At 25.6% G+C, this 23,183-nt stretch overlaps 1 protein-coding gene across 2 annotated transcripts in view; it reads right to left on the bottom strand.

Moving 5' to 3' along the window:
- Positions 1–23,183, bottom strand: part of LOC100214605 (lethal(2) giant larvae protein homolog 1) — a 49,648-nt gene that overhangs the window by 10,190 nt on the left and 16,275 nt on the right. Inside the window, exons 3-15 of one of the 2 annotated variants that reach the window (XM_065803180.1) lie at positions 19,546–19,633; positions 18,992–19,254; positions 18,749–18,824; positions 18,192–18,670; positions 16,373–16,520; positions 15,979–16,046; positions 14,964–15,282; positions 14,634–14,809; positions 12,709–12,797; positions 10,326–10,574; positions 7,577–7,966; positions 3,846–3,975; positions 809–904 (exon numbers count right to left, since the gene is read on the bottom strand). In XM_065803180.1, the coding sequence (XP_065659252.1) occupies positions 809–904; positions 3,846–3,975; positions 7,577–7,966; positions 10,326–10,574; positions 12,709–12,797; positions 14,634–14,809; positions 14,964–15,282; positions 15,979–16,046; positions 16,373–16,520; positions 18,192–18,670; positions 18,749–18,824; positions 18,992–19,254; positions 19,546–19,633 (2,571 nt within the window). The remainder of the gene's footprint in view (positions 1–808; positions 905–3,845; positions 3,976–7,576; positions 7,967–10,325; positions 10,575–12,708; positions 12,798–14,633; positions 14,810–14,963; positions 15,283–15,978; positions 16,047–16,372; positions 16,521–18,191; positions 18,671–18,748; positions 18,825–18,991; positions 19,255–19,545; positions 19,634–23,183) is intronic. The other variant, XM_065803181.1, reaches the window with a different exon arrangement.

Below are 23,183 nucleotides of genomic sequence, written 5' to 3'. Positions count from 1 at the left end.
AAAAGACATTAAAATTAATGATTTTGACTGATAATTTAGAAGAGATAAAATTTCAACACTAAAAAAAGTTGCAATTGCCAACTGAAGATGAAGATTTTAAAAAAATTTTCAATACCTGTCATTGTATATAAAAAAAATGAGTTTCATTCTTATTAGGGGAAGTTTTGAAAACAAATACTTTTTTACAAAAAAAAAATAAAAAAAAAAAAAAAAAAATACTTTTCTTTAAAAAAAACAACTCCTTAGATAAAAAAAATCCCCATCATCAGCAACATTGAAATTTTAAATATTTTTGAAATAACAATAGCTTTTATTGAAATAATTTACAACATAATGATTTTATAATCCTTATTAAAACAAAGTAATAGCCAGATTGAAAAACTTCATGATGCTTTAAAATTCTTTAGAAGAATACATCTTCAAAATTTTTATAGCGTGAAACAACATGACATTTTTAAGAAAATATTTTTATTCAGTGAAACAGCTTAATTAACACGAAGTTGTAAAAAATAAGTAAAATAATAAAATTAAAAAGGCTTTATTGAAAAAACTTTATTGAAATTTATATGAAATAAATGAAAAACTTTATTGAAATATATTTTACAAATATTTCATAAATGCTTCATTTAAATTTGAAAGTGCATTTAATATATTAGTTAGGAAAGCATCTTATAAAAGGAATCCCCAAATCCTAACAAAGATATTTACTCCTGATATCCATAGCATTTAAGTCATTTTTTCTTCCAAACTTTATGTTTAATTTTCTCAAAAATATTTTATTAGTTCACAATTATTTTAAAAAACTTACGTTGTAGATTCCACTAGCGTTATTCGTTGTAACTCAGATGGCGATTTCAAAAAAAATCCTTCTCCATAGTGTGTTAACAACAATGATGATATGGCACTAAAAAAAATGTCACAGTAATATAGAAGGCGAATTGAATCACAATAATGCCTGTGTGATTATGTAGTTATTAACCAAAAGAAAAATATTTAATAACCTTTATATAAATACAAGTAATGTGTAATTCAATCACTATTATGATAGAGTACAGCTACAACATCATATGCTAAATGCATATAAGTGCAACTTTTAATGAAAGACGAAAAGTCTGAACATTTGCACATTTAAGATACCACTGAATATGATGTACATGTTGCACATTTAAAGATGCCACTGTTTATGATGTCATATAGCACATCAAGTCAACAGAAGGCATCAATTTGGGAAAATTCGGTGGACCAAAAATTACCACTCTAAAAACTGACAACATGATAAACCATTAGGCCATGAAGGACATACAGACTTCAAACTCACAAATTCTTATTTAAAGTAATAATAGTATCTTAGTGTAAATGTTAGTGCCCACCCAGTTCGAAGATGCCTTGCCAAGAGCTTTACCCTATGATTGCAACACACAATCATATGTATTAAAGCCTTTTTCAAAAAAATATTTTTAATTACCTCAATTTTTACAAAGGACACAAGGAATGGATTGTTAAAATGTGGCAACGTTCTTAGAAAAAGACCAAGTTATTCAAGCACAAATTTGTAGTACACAAAGTCAATGAATGCTTACCACCAAACTCATGTTTCAATTCTAGACACATTTTTCTGTTAAATACCTTTTGTTAAATAATTTAAAGCAACTGTGATTTGGGATGCAATCACAGCCAACGATTGTGCAGGTTTATGCCTTTTACAATAAGGTCAGACTGTCAATTCTGACAATTATTTGGAAATTTTAAAGCAAAATTTTTTCAAAGGCACTTTTGAAGGAAGATGGTTGCCAAACAAGTCGTGAAATGGCCAAAAAAAACCTTTTCCATAATTCATATTATGGAAAAGGTTTCATTGGAAAATAAAAAATAGCATCACCCTACTGTAGAGCCTTCCTGGTTTTTTCTGGTTGTCAGATTATCAGGTTAAAAAATGAAGCATGAAGATAACAACTGCTATTGTGCTATTTACTGTATAGGAAGGTGTGCCAGAAGTAGGTGCAGCCAGAAGTAGGTGCAAACTTTTTGAATTCAGAAAGAAACTGAAAAGTTTCCAATAAAAAAAAAAAATTAATTTTACTCAGAATGCAGAGTCCACTAATTGCTATCTTTGCAACAAAAACTGTTTAAATTCTTGATGGCTTATTTACTTCAAAAAAGTAAATAAGCTATTGAAAGAGTTGTTTCTTGTATACTAAAAGCAAAAACCTGTTTATGGCATATAAAAACTGTAATAGGAAACAATCTCCCTGTTGAAGTATAGATACCAATCACATGTAAGGCATATAAAAAGTGAAACCATCATTAACTTAAAGATAAATCATTATCTTCCATATTGTGCATTGTTAGGTATAATGAAGGAGATAAAAAAAAGTTGAAAAATCTAGAATACAAGAGCATACCTATGCTGATGTTTTAAACAGAACCAAGGAACCAGAAGTACACAAAGGCTCCTTGGTTCTGGTGTCAACAAAATTTTCCAACTCTTTCAACTCAATCAATTGAATTTTACCTCAGCTACTGATTTCATACTAGTCAACATCATACTTGGATATCTGTAAGCACCTTATTTTCTTCTCTTGAATTAGAATAAAATGTAAATTTTAAATGAGTAAAATCAAAAAGGTTTTTCTAAAATATAGGGTAACAAAAAATACTCATGTTGCTATTGATGATGAGCTAATAAATGAAAAGGGAGCTCAAACGATTTTTGAATCACAAGTAGATGAATTCAGAAAGTACCAATACAATACCATACCTAATATACAAATACACATTATTTTTTTCCTAAACTCACCTCCAGAAAGGTAGGCTTGAAAGTTAAGAAAGAGAAAACTTGGAAGAGAAAGTTAAAGAAGTTACTCTTTTTTTTTTAATTTATATTTTTGTTGTAATAGTAATTGTAACTTTCTTTCAATCATAAACCCTGAAACATTTTACTTGTTAAGCTTGAACATTGCTTAAACAAAGCCACTGCATGGAGAAACAGGCTGAGTGCAGTACTTCTAGAGGTGTAGGATGTGTTCTACTACTAGCCTACTACCACTTACAAAAATGTTATTAAACCATGCCAGTTAAAACCTGTGCAAAAGTTTTAAGATCTTTGCAATAAATAACACTCCATTCTTCAATTGATTATCTAGAATTTATTAAAACCTTGAGGAGGTTTAAAGAAGTAATTTATTGAACTTTTAATTGTTTTTTTAAAACATTTTAATTCAATTATTACAAATAGGGGATGTTTGACAAGACCAGAAGACCTAATGTAGACTGATAAGATTAAGAGACACGAATTATATATTATTATTATTTTTAAGTTAATATTTGTTAAACTTTGTTTAACTTAGTTGCTGAATACTGTTTGGAAATAAAACTTGATATACCCTATATCAGTTTTGTAGAGCTCATGCTTCACCTAAAACTATATGCACATGATTTAATTGCAAAGGAGACTTAATGTCGGACAGTATAGACAGAACACTTTTCTCCATTCCAATTAGATTTTTATAGGAAAGAGTGGCTTAAAAAACCTAAAGTAAAAACAACTTCAACTTAAAATTTTTAAAAAGAGCAGTGTGTGGTAAGAATCATAGATAAACTTATTTCTTTGAATAACTTTTCAAATAAACTATTAATAGTTTTGTACTAATTAATTGCATTAACAATATATGCACAGTAAAAATAACAAGCACCGCAAACATACTAATGATGAGTTGTATACACAAAGAGCTAGTTAATGATGTATTTCGTTAACAGCACTTCTAATATTCTCAAATATTTATTTTATGCTTTATGTGCTAATATTTAAAGATAATAATATAAAATACAAAAAATAAAATAACTACCTTATATCTTCCTTCTTCATAGCTTTCGCTTTTATCTGTTGCTTTAATTGAGGAACACTGTAAACAGTGATATCACCTTGATTAGTTAAACAAAGAAGGCAGTGATGAGTGATTTCTTCAGATTGATCTGCTTAAAACAAGTATTACAACAAATATAGACTTATTTAAGAAAATATAATCACTTGCAATATTTTCAGGCTCAAGGAATTTTACACATAAAAAACTTTCATTTCTTAAAGAATGTACATAAAGATAATATTTTTTTGTCAGCTTTAAAATTTCATTTATTCTATATACAATATAGCATGAACTATATATATCTATTATATATATAATTCATACAATATGTCTGTATAGTCTATAGAGTATAGAATATGTCTTTAGAGTAAAACCAGGACAAAACAATTACCAAAGAATAAAAGTCAAATAACTTTTTTATTATTTTCTGAAACTTCTTTCAAATTGCCTTAGAAAATATAAACCTTTTTGAAAGAAATACAATTAAAACTGATCAATATAAAATACATTTAATTAATTTAAAACATATATCTTAAAGTATTTTTTACATAGCATACAGAAAAAGATTCAAGCTTTAAACTTTTTACAACAAAAAAATTCTGAACCCATTACAAATTTGTGGGAAAATGTTTTGTTGCAGAGTTGAATGTTAAAATTTAGATTGTTACATGAAATCATGTCTGAATGTAATTCCAAATTGATATAAAATGTATGTCTATCAAGATATGAATATGGCTAACAGCTTAAAATTCTGGTACAATTCTTTCACCCGTTCAATAAATGCTACACTCAACCAGAATCAGAAATATTTGGTGTCAGCCACACCACCTAAATCTTTTCATTTTGCTTTGTATACCACGAATGGAGATGTAATGTATACAGCATTACAGCAATTGTTCACTGTGTAATGGATTTTTTCATTTTTACACGAAAATGTCAAAACACGCTTTGCACCTTTTTGACATACTACAGTTGCTTTGCCTTGATCACCACAGAAATACATTTAATTGTAATTCCAAATATGATAACGAGAAGTTATACTTGAATATTGCTATTGTTTAGTTACAACTTTAAATTTATTCATAATAAATATAATTTATTTCTTATGTACAAGAAATTGATGATTTTAAGTATGAATTGATGATTTTAAGTATGTTTTTGATAACTTGCTGATGAAAAGAAGGTAACATACCTTTACTTCATCAGCAGGCCTATAATGTTAAACCATAGCCCCATTCACAAAGGAACTTAAATGCATGTACTATCATTAACTCTCTTTGCTGCAAGAGAACAGCTGTCAATCCTGATTTCTTGAAGCTTGCATTGTTGTTGTTCTTACAGTCTATTAGAGTTGAGAATGGAAAGCCATATTCGAATGCAGCTTTTCTGATTTAAGTATTTTTTTTTCTTTTATATTATCTAACACACCTTCAATATCTGCTTCATAGTGTGACTTTACATAGGTACTTAAATTAAAAACGATTTATATAGGTACTTAAATTAAAAAATCACATACTTAATAAAGGAATTTAAAGCAAATATGTGAATGATTTGTTTTACCAGAAAAAATTGAATAATAAACTTCTTTACTTTTTTTGTATAATTCTTAACAATAAAACAACAAAAATTATGTAATTTGTATTAGAATTAAGTTATATATCTATCAAGATAAAATTATTTTTAAACAAATTTTGGTTCTTGAGTTATTTCGATAATAAATTAAAAGAGCAAATGAACATTTATAAAACATAAAGACTAAAAAATGATTCTCTTCTGGTGTTTTTATTTTTTTAATATTCCTATCTGTTCCAGTTTTATATAAACTTTTTGATCAGTGATTTAAATCCTATTTAAATTAAATAATAAATGTACACTCCTTAAATTTAAATCAGTCAATGTACACTCCTAGCTTATTCTACCTATTTAAGTTAAAATCAAACCTGAAGGCAAAATTAATTTAGTGAGTTTTTTTAGTAAACAAATTTACGATAAGATGATTGTTTTTAGCTTTGAAATTGCTTTTTAAAATTTTTTTTGATTATCATTAATTATTTAGACTAATCATAGTCAATAAAACATCAATTAGAATTAACTAAGTTTATGAGTAGTAGATGAAAATTTTGTTAAAAAATGTTAAAAAAAATTTGCTGATAATTTTTTTTAACTTTTTTTTTACTGTCATAAAATTTATTCATAAACAACTAAACTCTCATTAAAGAACAAACAAAAAAACTTAATTGCAAACATAAGACGATGATGTTCTGTTATCTATCCACTATAATATAGATAAGCAATTCCTTCCTATAATGTATATAGATAAGCAATTCCTTCCTATAATGTATATAGATAAGCAATTCCTTCCAATAATGTATATATATAAGCAATTCCTTACTATAATGTATATAGATAAGCAATTCCTTACTATAATCAGGGGCTATTCTAGACCATTTTCGATAGCATCGACCATACTTGGTTGCCGATTTGGGCTCCGCCTAAATTAAAATTTGAAGACGTTTTTTTATTTAAACGTTTTTTACAGCAAGCATTGTTTTTTTCGCAAAAAAAAATGCCAATTTTCTGCAAAAGTTTGCCAGAATGAAGGGATACCACCACCCAAATTTTTTTTCCTAGAATAGCCCCTGATAATGTATATAAATAAGCAATTCCTTACTATAATGTATATAGATAAGCAATTCCCTAACGACACTCCTTTGCGCAGCAGGCTATAAGTTGTTAAAAAAATAATTTGAAAATTAATTTAAAAAACTAATGCTTTTAAGCTAACTTTCATATTATTTTCATGCTAATTTTTATATTATTTGCTAATTATATGCTAATTTTCATATTATTTGCTTATTTTTATTATATATATATATTTATTAATTTAGTTATTAATAAAGTAAATAAAAATATTGTAATATAATCAATTGTTTTAATAAAAAAATGATATAAAAATACTGTTATAAAATATATCATCATTTTATAAAAGCAATTGGTCATACTTATTACAAAAGTTCATTTCTCTTCTTCTCTTCTTAAAACTAAACATGATTTTGAAAATTAAAAATATAAATTTAGTTTTTCTGGAATGTAAAATAGCTAGTAAAGATAGAATGTAAAATTTCAAAGGAATGTAAAATAGTTTTGCAATATCTATTAAAGAAATTTTTTCCTTATTATCTTTTAACTAACTCATTATGTAAAACGTAATGTTTTTCAATATCGTGTAAAGTTTTTTCAACATTATTTATTTATGAACATAAATTATGTTTACGAATATTTTATTGGTAACTTATAAAATCTATCTATTAATTGTTTGTTATCTTTATCAAAAATATTACATTAAATACATAAAGAAAAAAAAATACGCTGTGATAAAAAAAACAAAAGAATATATTAAGAATAAGATTTAAGAAATAAATTTTAATAAAATATACTTTTTTCTAAATACCGAAATTAGATTTCAACAATAATTTTTGCTATATTAGTTTAAATGATTTTTAATGTGGTTTTAAATTTAACTACAACACTATACTTTAAAATAAGCTAATGATGCAATTTAAAATAAGCTAATGACGCAATTTAAGTTTTAACAAAGTATATAATAGTAATAATAAATAATAATTATAATAGCTGTGTTAAAGTTAAATGTTTTTGTTATGCAATAAAATCTCATAACAAGGCCTGATATGATGTAAAAAAATATGTTTCACCTGTTTTTCCTTTAATTTCAATTATTCCGAGTTTTCTAACTCTCGATCCATCCACAGCAGTAATTTTTTCTTTGTTTTTCTGTCGCAACCCAGGTAAAGAAAAAACTTTTAATTGTTCTTCAGATGAAATGACTACTGAATGTCCACCACTCATATCAATTGGAGCTTTTCGTCCTGCATCAGATTCAGCAGATGATAATAGAGGAACACCATTCTTGTCAATAACAAATATATTCATGACTGGAGCATGATGTTTCAATTTTAACTCTTTTCCTACTTCTGCTTTTATAGAAGTTTGTGTTCGCTGAGATTTTTCAGGAACTGTTATTGAATAAACATATATATAACCAGCATTTGTACCTGCCCATAATGTTAAAGTATGGTGTGCTCCTGTAATAATTGAAAAAAAAGTTGAAGCTCATTCTTTTCTTCAAAAAATAAATATAAAAAATTTCACATAAAAGTTTTTATTTTTATGCTTAACTGAACAAAAATATATTATTATTCAAAAAATGCTTTAAATGTTTAATATTTGTACAGTACAAACAAATATTTGTGTGAGTGTGTGTGTATATATATATATATATATATATATATATATATATATATATATATATATATATATATATATATATATATATATATATATATATATATATATATATATATATATATATGAATAGAATTAAAGTAAAGTAAATAGAAATAAAGCAATGTGTAAGATGACAACTACTATGATGGTACCATAGGTGCATCATGGTTGTTTTTTGACATTTATAAGTAGCGTTTAACATTTCCCTTTGATTTTTTTTCCCTGAGAAATAAAGAATTTTCTTCTCTTTTCTCAAAAATTCTTGGAACCTCACGAATATAAAATATTTGTGCAAAAATGTTGAATAAGTACAACAACAACCATTAACTAACTAACACATTAAATAAAAACTAAGAGTTAATTTAAAAGAACTAAATACATAGTTTTATAATTGAAAATTAATATTAAAATTTTAATTTTTAAAATTAATATGTAAATATGAAGATATTTCTCTGTTTCAAAAAGGAATTTTAGAAAACATAGCACATTTAATGTTTTGCTTGATAACCTCTTTTCTTTGTAACAAAATCACCGGTAGCGGAAAAATTTTGCTTGTTTTGCGTTGATGTAGGTTTTATTGATAACAGTGCATTCTTAAGAAATTCTAAACTTTTTGTTGTGGAACCACTTGTTTAAAAGATATTTCATTTTTTGTCTTATTGTTTTACTTGTACTTTTGTTAATACCATTCACAAAATTAATATCTTTAATAGTGTATTCAATTGATAAATTTAATTGTTCTTGGATAGATAATTGTACTTAGTTATTATAATCTAATTTAACTTGAGCATTAGCAAAATCTTTATTCTTCTCATCACTGTCCATTTCTAAGCAATTTGAGTATAATTTGTTGCATATTGTCTCTGCAGTTTTATAAATTTTATTCTTTGGAGCAGATTTAAAAAAAGAAGCAAGAACATCCTTGTTACCATCAGAGCAGCTTTGTTACCAGAATTTATAGAGATAAAATATTATTATATTTTCTGATATTGATTTCTTTTTTTATTTTCTGTAGAAATACTTGACTTATTTTAGAATTAACTTCCTTTACCTTCCTAAAAAATTTTTTTTTCACAGTTAATAGTGTGGAATCATCTTGGCTTAGATTTTCAACAGTTAATCTAACAGTATCTAAAACAATTATTAAAATTTCTGTAATATTAACATAGTGATCCTTCCATAGATAATATAATTTTAATTCCAATTAAGTCTTTTAACAATGTCCTAAAAATTCCTAGAAATTGTTTTACCATAATTTCTATTGTATTATATCTTGTTTTACAAGATATAAAGTAAAGCTAATTTAGTAATTTCTTTCTAATTAAAAAAATGCCATTGCAATTTATTTGATGTCAATACGTTAATTGATGTCAAATTAATGTGCACAATTTTTGATATTGAGAAAATCAGGTAATACATCTATTTTAAAATTATTTAAATTAAATTGTTTTTTTTACTTTTGCAACTTTTGTTGTTATAAAATAAATATAATATATGATAAGAATATAGGCATGTAGTGGACAACTTGCTAATATATATTTTGCAGTTATAATGTATAACTATATTATAATGTATAGATGTTAATGGCTATATTACAGGCTACCAATTATGTAGTAGCTATGTAATAGCTATGAGTAGGCTATGTAGTAGTTATATAACAGGTTGTGTAGTAGCTATATAACAGATTATGTAGTAGCATGATGTATAATAGCTATGTAGTGGGCGGGTAACTCACGGGCTATGTAGTACTTGTATGTATGGGTCTATTTAAAGTCTATGTAGCGGGCCATATAGTAGCTATATAACGGGATATGTAGTAGTTATGTCCTAAAAAGAATAAAAAATAATTAAAGCTAACTTAAAGCTAACTTTTTCCTCGATTGCGCGGGTTATCCTACTAGTTTCCTTATAACAACAAATCATAATACTAAACCACCTTTTGTAGTCCCCGTCAGCTTTATCACTGCAATTTACAATTTAAGAATAAAATCTTATTGATGTGCAATGAACCCGTTACCTAATATTTTAAAATTTGTAAGAATGACATTTAAAAATAAAAATCATTATAAAATCTAAAATTTATAGAGAGGATTTTAAAAAAATATTATAGAGAGGAATTATAACAAATACTTTAAAACAAAAATAATTTTTACTTACCATCTCCAAGAAATGTTTCACCAAAATATAAGCATCTAACCATACTTAAAACAGCCTCATCAACCCGATTTTCATCTACAAGTCTGGATTGAGGAGCAACTTCATAGCTTTTCAATGGTGAAGTTGCCCCTCCACCTCCTTCTGGTTTTTTCCTACTACTACGCCTACTTTTAAGTCTTCTAAAAGAATCACGCAATGACTTAGTTAAGGTACGTTTTCTTTGAATTCCAGCTCCTGTATTTGCCAAATCTAAAACAAGATACAACTTTTGATAAAAGCATAATAAAAAGTACAGTGAAAGGGTATATTCATTATATATATATATATATATATATATATATATATATATATATATATATATATATATATATATATATATATATATATATATATATATATAAAATATATATATATATATATATATATATATATATATATATATATATACAACCCTCGGAATTTGGGTCGGCATTCGGCAATGCCGACCTGAAAGTGTTTGAGGTCGGCAAAAAATTGCCGACCTCCTTTCTATGTTTTATGGTCACACCTTTTTATCAAACAGTTATTGCCAACTTAATGCCGACCTCAAAAAGATTGAGGTCAGCAAATTATTGCCGACCTCATTTCTCCTAATTCCGAGGGTTATATATATATATATATATATATATATATATATATATATATATATATATATATATATATATATATATATATATATATATATATGTTACAATATAATATATATTGCATCAAAGTTATGGAAACACAAAAAGCTCAGTATTGCAAATGAAGTTTTTACAAAATTTTAGGAGGTTTGAGTTGATGTGACTAAAGCGCTCTTCCTAAAAACTAAGAAAAAATGGAAAAACCAATTAAGAGTGAATCTTGATCTAAAAATGTTAAATAATGAGTTCTGTGGAAAGAATAAAAATAAAAATGTAGGTTTTTTTTTTTTTTTTGTTAAAAAAAGTCAGTGAACCAGTTTAGTTCAGAACTTTTAACACCATAAAAAGATCGTTTAGATAACAGAATCAAATGACTGATTATGTTAAATGCTTTCGACAAAAAATATAAGCCTCAACTAAGTTAACATTGTCAATTAAATAGTTGTAAATAAGTTTGTAAATAAATTTAGTTGCAATTATAGTAGACAGAGTATAAAATTGTTTCTTCTATAAGAGGTTGTGTCATTTAAGTCATTTTGATGCTGATGGACAACTCTTGAGAATTTTTGAACATACTGATATGACAAGTCAATAATTTAGTTTAGTCAATAATTAGTCAATAGTTTAGTTTAGTCAATAATTAGTGAATAATTTTGAACTTACTGATAAGACAGGTATCAGTCAATAATTTTGAACATACTGGTAGGACAGGTAACAGTCAACAATTATGAAAATACTGGTAAGACAGGTATTAGTTAATAATTATGATAAATTAATGATTTAAACAATAAAAATATTATGACAATTTTTCAATAAGTGGACATTATAGAAGCTTTTAAAAAATTAATTCATGATATAAGTCAACATTCGGTCAGTAGATTTTAGTAATTAACTTTTAAGTTAATAAATTTGCCTTCAAAAATCATTCAATATTATTGATTTCAACTTCATAAGAGAAACAACAGTTAAGAAACATTAAAAAATCATTCAAAAAAGACATTTGATGTTTGTCTTATGTCATTGAGTATTTTTGTTGATGACTATCTTTAATTGCAAAACTCTTTTTTTTTTACATTAGCATAAATTAACATATGGTTTACCATATTTAATATAAATTAACATATGGTTTACCATGTGTTAATTTTGAATGATTACTTGATTATTTTAGTTTATGTTAATGATTATGTTAATTCTTCAACTGTTTCAAAATGTGGTTACATAAATTTTTATTAAAAACCCAACCTTTTTCAAATTTTAACTCCTTTATGCACTTTTTGCAAACATTTTACATTATTTAATCTTTCTTATTAATTTCATATTTAGTCACAATTTATTGATGTTATCACAGTTGTAAATAAAACTCAAATTTATTACTTTCAAATAACTGTACATTTGTACAGAATGTTTGAAAGTAGTTTTTAAATTTTTTGCATTTTTTTGTTTTTGGATACAAATAAATATCAGGAAAGAATGTAGAAAGTGTTGCACAATTGAAATTGAAAAACAATTTACTAGTGAATTTTTCTTAATTCTATTGTGTATTGAAAATTTATTAAATAAAAAATCAAAATTAATATCTAAACATAAGCATGAAAATAAGTAAAAAAATTATAAAATTAAAAAAAATTCTTTTCACTACTATTTTTATAAACGCTGTACTTTTCTGTGAAAAAAATAAAAGTGTTTAAAAAGTTGAAAGTTTTTAAGTTAAAAAAAACCTGTAGGATTGACAGTGCACTTTGCCATGACAACAACATCTGCAATTATATCAAATACCAAAAAACCATGACAAGTTCCAACTGCAACTCTATAAATTTAAAAAGTTGAATTAAAAATAATAAGTATTATGAAGTTAGTTTTTAGAATAAGCAAGTGAATGAAATAAAGAAAACAAAAAAAGAGAATAAAAAAACAACTACTTTGCACGATTTCCTTTTTTTTTTAAAGTGACAACACTTCTGAACTGTTTTGCTTTATGCATGAATCTTATCTTTTAATAAATAAAGCATAACTCCTTTATGTGGGAGAGTCTTACAATAAAAAAAAACTAAAAAATTAATTCTTTTGCCAAATTGCCATGCATTTTTCATGCATTTTTCATTTTCATTGCCATGCATTTTTCATTTTCAATTGCAATGCTACACAATGTTAATGATTTCACTGCATTGTTGTGAGAAGTGAAAATATATAACAGTGTAATTAAATTGGTTTAGATGGGAAAAGTTAAATTGTAAAATAGATAAAAAGTTAAAAGACAAAACTTACTTGGTTAAAAATATGGTATGTGCTCACTTAATCAATAATCACTTATATCATTAAGCATTTTTTCCATGCTGGTAGAAAAAATCCAAAATTTATTTGATAATTTATTATCAAATAAATTTTTGATTTATTTTTCCATTTATTTGTCAACATGGACTGAACAGCAAATAAATGCGAAGAAACTTTCCTGATGTTATATAGTTATGCTATTAAATATAAAGTGTAATTAAATTAATTTTCTTAATGTTTCAAAATTTCTTAATATTTAAAAAAATTTTTAAATTTCTTAATGTTTCAAAATAGGTTCAAAACCTATTTTCGCATCCATTATGAGATGTGTACTGATTAAATACATTGCCAGATTAGGTTGGAAAACAAAATATGCAACAAGTTTTCATGAATGCACTTAACAGAAAATCCCATAACGGAGAACTTGATGTCTTTTTTGAAAAATAATTTTAGAAAAAATGAATTAAATGCATAACCGCAAAATCTTAGGTTTTGCTCAAAAGAAACAGTAATAAATGCTAATGTAATGAAGGTGAAAGGTGCTTTATGCCACAATTGGTTAATTTTGCAAGCTTTTTCTGCAACTAATGCCGTAAGAGAAATACCATATCTGCTTTTAAACATATGAAAACCTGTCTTTAATCAACAAATTCTAACAAACACTTGAATCATATTATGGTATTAAATTTTCATAAAGATAGGACTGATGCAATCAATATGATTGAAGTTGCAAAAGAATTTCTTGATTGGAAAGAAACACAATTAAACACTCTTAGACTTTTCTCCAAATAAGATATTAAATGTCAACTAAAATATGTTAGCAAATTCACCAAATTATAAAAAGCTGTGGAAATGTCATATTCTCTTTTGAATTTCAAATTAAGTAGAATATAATATAAATCACCTTTATTATACAAGCAAAATCATAAGGTTTTATTCTGATTCACCTGCAGAGGGTTTGATCTACACCAGCAGTGCTGTCCCCCCTGCCCCCCAAACTTTTTTGTTCCTTTGGGCCTGATCATTACTACATTACTGGTATTATCATTACTGTGGTATTATTTAAAATGTTACAAAATTGCCAATTTAATAGTTAATTTAATATAGTTAAATATATTCAATATTTAAGTCAACTTAATAATATTATAGAATAACTACCATAATAGGTAACAACAATTGTTAAAAAAGTATAAAAAATGAAATAAATACTACAAATAATAATAAAAAAATAGATTAATAATAATAACCAATATAATATAATCATAATAATAGTTTACTAATTTTCTCAATTATTTTTTTAATCTTTTCAGATTTGAAAATTATACACAATTAAAAAAAACATATTACTACTAATCAAAATTTTTTTGCATACAATCCTGAAGAAGTATCCATAGCAAGTGAAGTAACTGGTGCAGCAGGCTTTAGCTGAATTATTTTCTTTGGAATAGGGCCAAAATGTGTGTTAACTGCACTTGAACTTAATGAAAGAGGACCTAATCCTTTCCACTCAAAGCCTTCTAAATTTTGAATGATTGATATATCATCTATCTGAAATAAAAATATATGAAATAAAAATAATAATAATGAACTTTATTATCCAAATATCTTTAATATCCAAAACTCGAAGAAAAAAAGTTAAAGAAGAATACTGAATACAAAATCACAAGTAATTATTTATTAAAACTTTATAACTTTATCTTACTTTTCCCCATTGAGAAAGATTGCTAGCATCACTATGATTAGTGGTTTTTAACTCATAAATAATAAACTGACCACCACTTCCACCAACAAGTAATATGTTTGTTACTGGACAAAGAAGCAACTTTTGTATTACAAATCGTGGATCATCTGAGTAGGGATCAAAGTTACCAACTTTTTTAAAAGGTGGCCATTCCTCCTCTCCATCTGTTGCAGACAATTCCCCATCATCATTGTGAAAAAGTTTTGCAGTAGATATTGTATAAATAAGATTAAAAAGCAAACCAGAAACATTCCAGAACTTTATTGTACCATCTTCATGACTGCATGAAATAAATAATAAAAATTATAATATAAACTTATATAAACTACAAAAAAAATAAAATCCTCCTCAACTATTGTGGTTCTAGCATCCTTGGAGAGTGGCCTTAGCAGCCTTGTAGAGGAAAATAGAGCAAAAAAAAATGTGTTGCGTCCACAAAAACTCTTTGCTTTTTACAAAGTAATACGAATTAGGCTACAAATTATTTTTGGATAATGTAATGACTGTTTCCTAATAAATTGTTTCAAATAAAAGATATTGTATATAGTTATTATATGTTTTCTAACATAATTGTTACACTTTACTTTTATTATAACTTATAACATTTTTTATCAGCTATCTTTAATATTTTATTTAAAATTGCATATATTTTAAAAGTAATGCAACTACATTTTTAAACTAGCTCGAGATCTACAGAGCAATTTTGGTGGCATGTTATTTTCAATGATGGCAAGTATTAAATAAAGAGATGTTGAAATTGAAATAAAAAAATCATTAAAAATTAAATTTAGCTCAAGTAAAAAACTTTTGAAATTGTTTCAATAAGTTAAAGTGATATTGATGAAAAATATTTGGATTGTTTGACATAGGTATAAATGACCTAAAAAGAAACCATGAAATTTAAACTTAACATATTCATGCACATATAACCATTTTTAATTCATAAATCAGAAGGTCATTACGACTATTAACATACCCAGTTAACATAAGGTCATTATTCTGTTTTACTGTATTCAAACACTTCCCACCAGTGATTGGCCATTTCTAAAAAAATTCTCAGTTTAACTTACATTGTTAAAATTAGCCTACTAGCTAAGTATTTTGTAATTAGTTAAATGATAACTTTATAATAATAATTAACTGTGATAGTATGGCTGAGCTATAGATAGATAACAATAAATAGCAATGAAATCCACATAAGTAGTAGTAGAATAGCTAAGCATCAAACCATTAAAAGAACATAAGTCACAAAGCAAAAAACATAATATAAGAGCAAACCAGAGATGTAAAGTCATAAAAAGGACCCAGGTTTTGATAATATTTTTATTTAAGTTTAAAAAAACTTCACATTAAAAAACATATTAACTTACTTTTTCAGAAACACAACCTGTTGATTGATTTTTACCAGCTTGGACAATGAATTCCCACAAAGATGCAGGACAATTCGATATGTGTGTTGAAGATGTTATAGTTGAAGAATGAACACATGCTAAATATGGTTTCGAGTAAACAGGATAACTGAAAGTAAATAATAATATTCAAAAAATCTTTAATGAATGATAAAAAAAATTAAAACCAATTAAAAAATCAATTAGAAAATCATAAGAACTAAAGAAAAAAAAAATGATACAATTTTTTTGAATTTTGTATATGGTTGCAGATTGATAAACTTCATCTATCATTATGCAAATATAATTGCGCTAAATATATTGGAATAATGCTAACCAAAACCCACAGAATACGATGATTGAGTTGATTGAGAAAAAACTTCTTAAAGAACAGAGCAAAAATAAATCAGTAAAAAGCTATTTTCTAATTTTTTTCTTTTAATTTAGAAAATAAATAGATGAATTTTTTGCGCTTGTAAAACCAAAACAGGTTCTCTACAAGCATGATTATGCACCTTGTCAAAATGACTTAAGAGCAATTTTTAGGGCTGCAAGTTGGTGGCAATTGCACTTGCAAAAAATCCTTTAAATTTATTTTGTGAAAATAATAAATATTAAATCTTATTTAGCACATTATGTTAAGCAAATGTCAAAACAATATCATTAGGCCAACAATGTCCTGACAATGGCTCAACATGTTGTGTTAGATGGGATCTATAATGTTGCATAGAAAAATTAGCAGTATTAGCAAAAATTAACCTGCATTCTAATATAAACAGAGTCACATAAATGAATACTTTAAGTTTCTTTAAATTTCTTAAAAACACTATATTCTTGCTTCACCATATTACTTTTTTTTAACAATATACTATTTATATTAAACAAACTTTATATAAAACATGTTTTCTATAAAGTATTTTGGCCATAATAAAAATTTAAAAATTTAAGGTGAACATAATATATATAGGTAAAGTACCAACTCAAATCTGCAGTTGTAGAATAAATATTTCAGTTTATTTCTTTAATGCAACCAAGAAAAGTTTTTATATGTAAAACAATTTGTTTAACAAATTATTTTATCTAAGCAAGAAGCAGTTTAATTCATGCTTTCCTTCAGTACTTTAATTCATGTTTTATTTCAATAACATTTTCCATTACAAATGTTTAATGTCAAACATTTGTATATATATAAATACATACAAGCGTAAAATTGCAAAAAAAATAACTGAGGTGTTCTGGCAGCGTATCTTTTTCTTGCACTGATCTTTATTTTAGGCTTTCTAAGTGTTATTTAAAATTTATTCAACAAAACTCTTTTTCTAGTTCACACCTTTTTTTTCAAATTTAATTTAAAAATAAGATGTTTTAGAATAGATTTAGGTCATTTGAACATGACACACAAGTGCACTTATGCAAATAATTAATTCAGCATATAAAGCATTTAGTCTAGTAAAAATTTACTTTTTTGGTAGAAACAAATGCTTCTAACAAAAGCTCTCTCAAACCATTTTACTTTCTTAAATGCAAAATAATTATAAAATATAATAATAAGTAAAAAATATCAAAAAATAAATATGCAACTTTTGGCAATACTATTAAAAAGTCAACTTAAAATTTCCACATATCAGTTTATGTCAAAAAACTTTAGAAAAAAACTTTAATAAAAAGTCCGAAAAAAAATTAGGACTCATTCAGTCAGTTTCTTTCACACAGTACAAGTATTGGCAACTGAAAAATGAAACATATTGTGTACTTATTACAATAATCAATATAAAAACAACATTATACTTTAAGAAATAACCTGTCTGGTTTTTGAATATCAATAAACACAACTTCTTCTTCACATAAAACAATAAGTACTGCTGGATTGTTGTTTTCATCCAGAATGGTAAGAAAATCTACAAGCTTTGATGTAAAATCAAAAACAATTTTAACACATTTGTTTTCATACAATGAAACACAATGTTTGTCTCCATAGCTAGCTCGAGGTAAGCCACCAGAAAATATTATTGTTTCATCATACCATTCAACTTTGCGAACTGCTTTGCAAGGAAAAATTCCAAAAGGTGTAATTGTTTCTTGTGAGACAGCGTCAACATTTTCTACTGGTAAACTCCAAAATGAGAGATTCCCATATTCGTGAGCACTAACAAACTGAGTAACACTCCCATAGTTCCAAGATATATTCTCTACATCTTGAGAAGCAACAAAACTCGCTTCGACTACATTTTTTTCTAAGTTCCAAAGTACAATTGTTCCTTTCTTATAACCAATAAGTAACTAGAAAAAAAAATTATAAAATTAATCAATAAAATAAAATCAATAAAAAAAACTCTAGGAAAACTACAATTAAAATACTTTTTCTGGATTAGAAGAATGTTCTTTTATTGCTTCAACAGATCCACCATTAGCTTTCGACATTTCATCGGATAAACTAAAGAGAACTTTTTTTTTTTAATTTTTCTATTCTAGTTTTATAAATATCAGGATAATAACTATTTTTTAAATGGCTAAGTTTAAAAATTTTAAATGGTAAAATAAAAATTTCTCAGAAGTTATAATTTGAAAAAAATTAAGATAAAAAAACTAAAGAATAAGAACCTATCCATCACAACATCTTGATATATAACATGTTCTCGTAGTTCAAAAGAACTTAAATCTAGAACATATATATGACCTCCTTCAGTACCAATATATAAACAATCTCGTGCCATTGATAGAAAACATACAGAAATTTTTTTTAAACGCCCTTCTATCACGCAAGCTTTAACTTCTTCAAGAATAGATTGTTCCCCAGTAGTATTAATTTCCCAAAGATGTAGCGAATTAGTTTCTCCATTGTCACATACACTTACAAGTCGACCCTAGGTAAATAATATTGAAACATCAATAAAAAAATAATATATTAAATGGTGTTAAAAATAAACTTACATATCTTAGATAACCCGCCATGTGCTCTCATGCTACCATGTTCATAAATTTAATCTTTGTTCATAAATTTATTCAAAGTTTACCCAAAAATGCAACTTTGAAAAATAATATTAAAGCTTGTGAAAAGAAACCTAATTCTGAGGGCTGATATATATATATATATATATATATATATATATATATATATATATATATATATATAAACATATTTTAATATTATTTACCTGTTCTTCAATAAAATATAACTGAACTATACATTTCAAAGTTGAAGAGCTCTCTTGTGCTACGATTTCCACACCAGTGTCACCAAATCTAAAAAAAATATTTTGTAGCAATTTTTATTTTAGTTAAACAATGTAATAAACTGTTGAATTAAAAATAAGTTACCAAAATATACTTTTTTTTAGTTATTTATATTATTATACATTCTTTTTATTATTCTTTTTAATATACTATTATACATACTTATTTTACCTTTTAATATTACCAGGAGTATATAAAGGTTGACAGATAAAAGTTATACTATTTACTTTTTAAAGTACAAACATTATTTGAATGAGGAACAACCCCTTGAAATATTGAATAAAATTATTTACTTAAAAAAGTTAAAACAAAGAGGTTTTTTATATGAAACTTATTATGTTATATTATATATTATAATATATTATAAAATGTTCGGGTTTTAGTTTACTTTTACCAAAAATTATTTTTTAAATGTCTTCTATTTTAAAGATTGTTTAGAGGTCCCAAAACATGTTTAAAGACTTTAAATAACACCAAAATGTATTGAAATAATTGCACTAATTCCCCTTGTTCAGTCGGACATTGAGTTCAAAACTTTCCTCTAAAAAACTAAACCTAATATTCATAAATTCGCATAGTTTTTTCAGTTATAAAAACATCTGATTTGAATAATAAATGTGAACACTGACCAGAACAGATTTTCAACAATAATTGCAATTAAAAGAAGACTGCTTTTCTATTTAAAAAATCTTAGTATGTTTTTATTTACAATCAACAAATCAAATTTATTTTTCACTTAATCCTGAAAATTAAATAGCATTTTTAGTTTTTACATTTTATTGAAGTAACTTGTTTTTAACAAATATCATAACTTTTAAGTTTCTTACTTATGCTAAAATTATTTTTTTAAATATACAAATATAAGCATTAATGTACCTAGAAGTTATTTGGGGACACTGATTTAAAAAAAAAGTTCCATATATGTCGACAAAAATTTGTACAGGTGTAACAATACACGAATCTTGCAGACATTCTGAGACCTTTTATTTTTTACATGGATGTCACATTCAAATCATTTACACTAACTTATTGACAAGAGAGAATGTTATATACACTTCTATCCTATACTTATATAATTCCCATTTTTATAATGCAAAAAACATATGCAAAAATTATACCCATAATAAAGTACTGGAGTTTGTGTGAAAATTTGTGTGCCAAAACCAATATACTGGTGTCAAATTCAATCTAGATATGCCAATGATAAGTAAAATTTTTAAAGCATCACTTATAAATTGTATAACTTTTACACGGTTATTTGTATGTTTTATACAGGTATTTGTATGTATATCTTTTTTACATTTATTAATGTTATTTCTATTATAAATAACATTAATAAATGTAAAAAATACTTTTATATTTTTTGAGATAAGCATTTTTTAAAGAAACGAGCTAATCGAATTTTAAAAAAACAACATTAAGCAAAATTGTACAAGATTAATTTTTTTTTAATTCAAGAAACTATTTTAAAAAATGAACTAATGTATTTTTTAGATTAAATAAAAATTGTAAACTTGAATAACTCTTTTCACTTATTAGTTATTTATAGTATTGCTAAAGATTTAATGTTAAGAGAAAAACCCAAATATAAGATTACATTCATACGTTGATTTTAAGTTATTGAAAAGATTTTTTTGTATTGACATCAAGTATTAACCACAAAAGCCCATTAAACTGACCAGTTTTGTTTTTGAGTTATAATTATTCTAAACTCATTTCTAAGGTTTATTTAACACTAATTGTCTTAGAGATCCCTTTATTTGCGGTGGTAATGCTACAATAATAGGATTTGGTTTCTTAATTGTTTGCAAATGCATGCAGGGATGATGTACAATTGCAAATGGCTCCAAATACTTAGAGGCCTTAAAATGTAGGTGCTGCACTACACTTTACAACTGTAAAGCTAATTCTACAGCAGGTCACCACAACTTATAAAAAACTAATATTTCATCAATGTCTCTAGATGTTGTGAAGACACATTCCAATGGTTTCATGTAACTGTTGTGAAAAAATACTTAGAGGCCTGAAACACTTAGTACCACAGCACATTTTACAACTACCGAGCAAATTCTAAATTCCATTGGTATTGTAATTCCATTGTCACATTCTAATGATATTTTAACTGTTGTGGAAAGATCAGTTAATGATGGCCATAAAGATTTTGAGAACTAAAACTAATAGTTGTCACTGTCTAAAATTCTTTTTAAAAGAAAAAAGTTTTTGCTGGGCTCCTAAAGTGCATAACTAAAAAAGCCCAATCTCCCTGAATCTGGAAAACTCCCTGATCTGGAAAATGACTAGAATCACATTGTATGCCTGAAATAGGAACAGACACATGCAATTAAATAATAAATGACTTACAACCTACTTTGCATGCCAATATAAAATGTGTCATGGTGGCACATGGTTTTACTGAACTTACTAGAACTGAATATGAATTTTTTTTACTGAAACCTAAACAAACTGATTTTCTATAAACTTATTCGTAACTTTTGTTGGAAAAATATCAGCTGACTTTGGAAGAAGTCCACTTTAAAATTTGCATGATAACATAAATGAAGTAGCATAAACTAAATATATAGAACCAAGATAACGCATTTATTTTCCATAGTAGATTATTTTTTTTATTTTTACATTAAGTATTAAATTCACAAGATCCTGTTAAACATTTTGATACAATTCACAATACTGATTCACAGAAATCCAACCCAAAAGTTAAAACATTTCTTTACTTTGTTTCTTTGCATAATGTAAGTTAAATGATATTTTTCTGTCATACATTCGCTTTTGCTAAACCCAAACGCTTTTAGCTTATTTAGTTATTCAGACTCAGAGCTTTCTTACAAAATTGCTAGAAGTTTAATGAGTTGAAATGAGAAAAACTTTGATAAAATTGTTTCTCAAGTAACATAAGTTAAACATGGAACCTTATATATGCCATGCTATTTATAAAGTATCAAAGTATCTTACTTATTGAACAGAGTCATAAAAGATTTTAAAAAATTTTTTAATGGTTTTGTTTATTTGTAACATTCTGATTGTTTTGTTTCCAGAAAAATAGAAAGCCTTTTTACAATTATGTTAATAATAGAAAGCTACACTATTAACTTATGATCTAATCCTATTACCTTAGTAATTAGAGCATATTTTCTATATATTTTCGAAACAATTAAACTGCTCTGTAAATGACTTTATTATTTATACATTAATTTATATATATATATATATATATATATATATATATATATATATATATATATATATATATATATATATATATATATATATATATATATATATATATATAAGCATAAAATTCCTAACGTTCAAAAGATCATAGTTAAAAAAACCATAACAAGCTCAGATTTTTTTACATTAAAAAGTTATGCTAATGATAAAACATTTTAAAACATGATCAAACCGAGAAACATTGTAATAAGTAATAGACCGGGTGAATAAAAATGAGCAATTGCTTTTACTCAATAATTGGTCAGCTTTACATAAAGAAAAACTTTAGCAAAATTGTTAAAGTTTTATTTCAGGTAAAGCTGACCAATTA

The sequence above is a fragment of the Hydra vulgaris genome, chromosome 08, assembly GCF_038396675.1.
Source record: "Hydra vulgaris chromosome 08, alternate assembly HydraT2T_AEP".
NCBI classification, from domain to species: Eukaryota; Metazoa; Cnidaria; class Hydrozoa; order Anthoathecata; family Hydridae; genus Hydra; species Hydra vulgaris.
The sequence above is the reverse complement of the archived record's forward strand: the minus strand, read 5'-3'. Positions and strand labels throughout refer to the sequence as shown.